The 3,941-nt window shown below is 46.3% G+C and overlaps 1 protein-coding gene across 1 annotated transcript; it reads left to right on the top strand.

Moving 5' to 3' along the window:
* Positions 1–583: 583 nt before the first annotated feature.
* LOC125353142 (olfactory receptor 5C1) lies at positions 584–1,567 on the top strand. Its single transcript, XM_048348619.1, has one exon. The coding sequence runs from the start codon at positions 584–586 to the stop codon at positions 1,565–1,567; it is 984 nt and encodes a 327-aa protein (XP_048204576.1).
* The last annotated feature ends 2,374 nt before the right edge of the window (positions 1,568–3,941 follow it).

A 3,941-nucleotide genomic window follows, 5' to 3' on the forward strand; every position in this document is an offset into this window, starting at 1 on the left:
ACTGCACAGATCAGGAAAATTATGACTCAGTGAGGTGAAAAAAAATCAGTCCAAGAAGATATTCACATGTCTTTTCTTTACAAACTTGTTTCCCCAGAATACCAGGCCACGCCTTTCCCACCTCTTACTGCAATGGAAAGACTTCCCAGAAAGCTTCAAGGTCAGAGTTAGTTGTACTATGGAAGTGAGAAAGAAAAGGAGAGGAGTCTGCATACAGAATCATGGAATTTTCCGTCCTTGAGAAGACACTAAGTGTAAACCCATGCACCATTCATTCACTTAACAAGGGTTTATTGAGTACCTACTATGGGCCAGCAATACCAGTACTATGCGTACACATTTTAGTAAGGGGATCAAGACTCCTGCCTTCATGAGGATGAACTTTCAGTGACTTCACAGTGTTAGAAACAAAGGCTATGAGAGGTTATGCAGCTTTTCCAAGGTCACACAGCAATTTGGTTGTGGTTAGACTGAAATCCAAGGCTTCCTGACTACCTGGATGCAGTGTTTTCTCCTTTGTGACAGGCCTGACCTTTCTCTCATGTTTTTTTGCTTTGTTTCTCCTCAGTGTCTGTTCAGCAGAATGAATCCAGAGAACTTCACAGGGGCCAGGGTTGCCCCTGCTGATTTCATCCTTCTAGGTATCACCAACCGCTGGGACCTGCGGGTGACCCTCTTCCTCATCTTCCTCCCAGTCTACGTGGTGAGCCTGCTGGGGAACGTGGGCATGGTGCTTCTGATCTGGGTGGATGCCCGGCTCCACACACCCATGTACTTCTTCCTGGCTAACCTCTCCTTGCTAGATGCCTGCTATTCATCAGCCATTGGCCCCAAGATGCTGGTGGACCTGCTGCGGCCCTGTGCCACCATTCCCTATGCAGCCTGTGCCCTCCAGATGTTTATCTTCGCAGGGCTGGCAGATGCAGAATGTTGCTTATTGGCAGCCATGGCCTATGACCGCTACGTGGCCATCGGAAATCCTCTGCTGTATACAACAGTTATGTCTCAGAGCCTGTGTCTGGCCTTACTGGGAGCTTCGGGCCTGGGTGGGGCCCTGAGTGCTTTTGTCCACACAATTTTCACCTTCCGCCTGAGCTTCTGTCGCTCCCGGGAAGTCAACAGCTTCTTCTGTGACATCCCTCCCCTGCTGGCCATCTCCTGCGATGACACCAGTCTCAATGAACTCCTGCTCTTCGCCATCTGTGGCTTCATCCAGACAGCCACGGTGCTGGCCATTGTGGTGTCTTACGGCTTCATTGCTGGGGCTGTGGCAGGCATGCGCTCGGCTGAGGGCCGTCGGAGGGCCGCCTCCACCTGCGGCTCACACCTCACGGCTGTGGCCATGCTCTATGGGACTCTTATTTTCATGTACCTTCGACCCAGCTCCAGTTATGCCTTGGACAATGACAAGATGGCATCGGTGTTCTATACCCTTGTCATTCCAGCCCTCAACCCACTCATCTATAGCCTCCGCAACAAGGAGGTGAAGGAGGCCGTCCGGAGGACCTGGAGTCGGTTCTGCTGTCCCGGGAAGGCCATCTGCCATCGGTCTCAAGAGGCTAGTTAGGTCTGATGGTGGCTAGATGAGGACATTGTCCCATTTGCTGCGACACATAAAGCTAGGTGTTCCTCCAGCCTCGATGTCTCTTGTCATTATTAGAGGGACTGTGGGGAGGTGAAGGCATATGGAATGAAAGCAGGAATCTGGGGGTACTCTAGGGTGGGACCTAGAGCCAGAACCAAGACCAGGCGATGTTGCTATGGACCTACCTGAGGTTCGGCAGTTCAGAATGGGGTGTACCTGGAGTTACAGGTGAAGTAACATAATCTAACTTGCCATCAGTGCTTATAAAAGGTTGATCCCCAAAACTAAGAGCCCTATTATTTCCAAGTGTTCCTAGTTTTTTTTCCCCCTGTTAAGCGTCTTCATGGCCAGTGGAAATGCTCTTTGTTCTCCTTGACCTAGAGAGAGCATCTTCAGAGTCCACTTGTCCCAGAGTGGGACTAAATCTGATGAGACAGAAGCCTGTCCTTGCAGCCCCCATGCTCCGCCTCTCCAGAAGGTGGCCCCCACAGCAGCAGGACACGAACAAAGTCACTCCTAAAATCCAACAATGGGGTTCAAACGTGACTGAGGTTACATTAGGGTGAGAATTATGATTGTGTTTAGAGTAAGGTTAGGATTACAGTTCAAGTTGGGTGGTTTAGGGTCAGGGTTAGCTAAAATTAAGAAGCAGTTGAGCAATTTAGGCTTAAATTAAAATTACATTTGATAATTTGGTCTGGTCCTTCTTACTAACAGATTTGGGATAAATTTAGCAGCTAGGGTTTGGATAAACTTGAGATTTGTTAGAAAAATTAGAAATACTTTATGGTTAGTGTTAGTGCAGAACTAATTAAGATTGGAATTCAGGTTTTATTTGCATTGCTGGATTAAATTAGAATTTTAATTAGAACTCACAGTAGATGTAAGTTAAGTTGCTGTGTGGATACTAATTGTGATATGTTTAAGTCAGAGTGTAGTGATTACATTTAGACTGGGTTTAGAAGTAGAAGAGAGTTAAACACAAGAATATTTTAGTGACATAATTTTAGATCACTTAAAGGCTTGCTTAGGGTTATGCATAAAGTTTAAAATTTTTCTTAATTCTTTTTTTGTGTGTATGCCTGTCCTGGGGCTTGAATTTAGGACCTGGGCCTTTCTGCTCAAGGCTAGCACTCTACCACATGAGCCACAGCTCCACTTCTGGCTTTTTGGTGGTTAATTGGAGACTGGAGATGAGTCTCACAGATTTTCTGCCCAGCCTGGTTTCAAACCATGATCCATAGATCTCAACCTCCTGAGTAGCTAGGATTACTGGTGTAAGCCAACAGCACCAGCAGAGTTTCTTAATTCGTAAGGGTAGTAATGATTTATGGATGAATTTACTTACATTTAATTTGGAGGTATGAGATACTCACATTAGCATGTTGTTAGGCAGGGCTGATATGATTATTGTTTTCTGCTATGATCACAACATACACTCAGGATTAGGATTATAAATGGGAATGCTGTGGCCCTGACCTCCTGAGTGATGGTAACTGGGGTGTCCCAAGTCTTGGCTTGCAACAGACCCTGCAGAGCCAGTACTTTTGAAAACTTCACCCACCCAGACTTCACAGTTTTTATAGATTTCCTGTCTTATTCATTGGTTCCATATGGGCAAGTCTCAAGGGACTATGCCTGCCTGGAAAGCATCCCCCCCTCATGGAGGAATGAAGCAGGGCCAATGCCATATATTAACTTCTGCCTAGTTCCCTTACAGTTTCCTGTGGGGTAGTTTGGGGTGTGTCTCAATCAATACTTCAGTGTGACTGATCCTCAATATGGAGGGACTCCTGTGGGGTCTCTTTCCTAATCCCCTGCCAGGAGCTAGCTTTGTTCCTATACACACACACACACACACACACACACACACACACACAATCACACACACACACACCACCACCACCACCACACACTTACACACACACACCTCAATGAGAAAGATTACAGAAAGACTGACTTCCTGGGAAGGTGATTCTTTGGTTACCAGACTAGGACTCTCCTTCTACTCTCTATGGCTTCCTGGAAGTCCCAGGTTAATGGAAACAAGGAAGTGGATACAATATCTCCTAAAGTCTTAGAGAGCTTCACTGGTTTTCCAATAAAGATAGCAAGCATTGCACCAAATGAGTCAGGCCCAACAACATGGGTAGAAATCCAGGAGAAGGGGCATTTTGTTGGGGCTAGGTGCAAATGTATACAAAGACACAAAAGTCAAATGAGCCCAGGGGTCCACATCACTCCTATGAGACAGATTTAACTGCTTGAGAAAACTTTGTTGAAAAGTCAGTTGAGGGAAGTTTAAAGAGTTTGGGTCTAGGAATTAAAAGGATTTTCCATGCCTTGGGTATTAGGA

Source organism: Perognathus longimembris, chromosome 1 (genome assembly GCF_023159225.1).
Source record: "Perognathus longimembris pacificus isolate PPM17 chromosome 1, ASM2315922v1, whole genome shotgun sequence".
Classification (NCBI taxonomy): Eukaryota; Metazoa; Chordata; class Mammalia; order Rodentia; family Heteromyidae; genus Perognathus; species Perognathus longimembris.